This window comes from Octopus bimaculoides, chromosome 2, assembly GCF_001194135.2.
Source record: "Octopus bimaculoides isolate UCB-OBI-ISO-001 chromosome 2, ASM119413v2, whole genome shotgun sequence".
NCBI classification, from domain to species: Eukaryota; Metazoa; Mollusca; class Cephalopoda; order Octopoda; family Octopodidae; genus Octopus; species Octopus bimaculoides.
The window spans coordinates 40,981,631-40,983,706 of record NC_068982.1 but is presented as its reverse complement, the minus strand read 5'-3'; the positions used below and the strand labels follow the sequence as shown (position 1 = coordinate 40,983,706).

At 35.4% G+C, this 2,076-nt stretch overlaps 1 protein-coding gene across 1 annotated transcript in view; it reads right to left on the bottom strand.

The window, feature by feature from the left end:
• Window positions 1–2,076, bottom strand: part of LOC106884224 (GTPase-activating Rap/Ran-GAP domain-like protein 3) — a 1,434,052-nt gene that overhangs the window by 27,367 nt on the left and 1,404,609 nt on the right. Inside the window, exons 29-30 of the mRNA XM_052965840.1 lie at window positions 1,286–1,366; window positions 580–698 (exon numbers count right to left, since the gene is read on the bottom strand). Of these exons, the coding sequence (XP_052821800.1) occupies window positions 580–698; window positions 1,286–1,366 (200 nt within the window). The remainder of the gene's footprint in view (window positions 1–579; window positions 699–1,285; window positions 1,367–2,076) is intronic.

Genomic DNA, 2,076 nt, shown 5'->3' with positions numbered 1-2,076 from the left:
ATACATACATACATATATATATATATATATATATATATATATGTATATATATATGGTTGTGATATTTTTTGATAACATAATAGATTAGCTAGGATGATGTCTATATTACAATATTACAATAACCAATGATATGTTGTGAATGTATAGTAATATTACGATCATGAAATTAGAATTAGCTTATCTCACTCCATCTTGCGGAACTCCTAGGAACCTTTTGTAGGATGCTAGGATTCAGGGGAACCCCGGTTTAGAAACGCTGGTCTAGCGGTTAAGGTATTGCACTCATGATTGCAAGACTGTGGTTTCAGTTCCTAGACTGAGTGGTGTGTTGTGTTGTGTTCATGAGCAAAACACTTCATCTCACATTGCTCTGTGATGACTTCGACACCTGATGTGTGGTACACCGTGCACCTGTTCAGGTAGTGTTGATTTGCTAAAGGGAGTGAGCTAATGTACGACACATACATTTGATCACTATAAACAAAGCATTTATGCAGGTCGTTCGGCAAAAACTGAAGACTCATATGTTGTCTTCGACAGGAAAGTCCATCACAGAATGGTACCAAATGTTTTACTTACTTTCGATGCAACAAGCATGAGGTCAGGCATTGACATGGTATGTACTAAGTTGCCATTGATAATGAGACGAATTTCAATAGATTCTTGGGTGAAAGCCATTACGTAAGGAAAGGCACAAACTGGAAGGGAAGCAAGAAAAAGAAATTTGAAATAAGATATTTGAAATAAGTGAAGTCATAACAATTAGGAGTACATAATAATTAGGAGCACAAAATTACGATGTTTGAAATAAGTGAAATCATAATAATTAGGAGTACAATTTCTGTATACAGTCTGTACATTATTTGAATTAGAATCTATATATTTATGTTAATTAAATACACACAGACATGCACACACACACACACACACACACACACACACACACACACACACACACATGCACAGGCACACTCATATATATATTAGCAGGAATACTATAAGAGTTACTCAGAGGCTTAGGGTTACATTCCATAGCATTTTTCAAACATTTCAATAAGTGTTCATCCCTCTGAGTAACGCCTTTCATATACTCAGCTATGGTAAATTTAGATACCGAGTTTCCTTTTCCCCATTTGTAAAGCCACCAAATGTACACACGCACATACACATACACACACACATACAAACACACACATACATGCACACACATACACATATGCACATACACATATGCACATACACATGCACATTCAACAGATTCATGTATATTTATAAATGATCTTACCAACTGTTTGAGGTTCTGAGTTCCACTGAAAATACATATCTTGAACAGTTTCTTCACGGAGTTTTTGAAAATGACTGATATCTATGGAAAAAAAAAAAACACAAAACATAGAAAAAGAAAACCTGAAATAAATAAATATATATATATATATATATATATATATTTATGTATATATATTCTTTTATTCTTTTACTTGTTTCAGTCATTTGCCTTTAGTCAAACAAATTGACCTCAGGACTTATTCTTTGTAAGTCTAGTACTTACTCTGTTGGTCTTTTTTGCTGAACTGCTAAGTTATGGAGACGTAAACACACTGACATCGGTTGTCATGTGATGGTGGGGGAACAAACACAGACACACAAATACATACACATATATATATGACAAGCTTCTTTCATTTCTATCTACTAAATTCACTCACAAGGCTTTGGTCGGCCTGTGGCTTTGGACTGAACCCGGAACCATGTGGTTGGGAAGCAAGCTTTTTACCACACAGCCACCCCTATATATATATGAATCATATGAGACATTTTAAAACATAAATATATATATGTGTAGACATTTCAAAACACAAATACTTGCCGGACATTATAAATCATAAACACATGCATTTAAAGGCAAATGTATGTAACAATAATATGCACCCACTACACTCTCTGAGTGGTTGGCGTTAGGAAGGGCATCCAGCTGTAGAAACTCTGCCAAATTAGATTGGAGCCTGGTGTTGCCATCCGGTTTCACCAGTCCTCAGTCAAATCGTCCAACCGATGCTAGCATGGAAAGCGGATGTT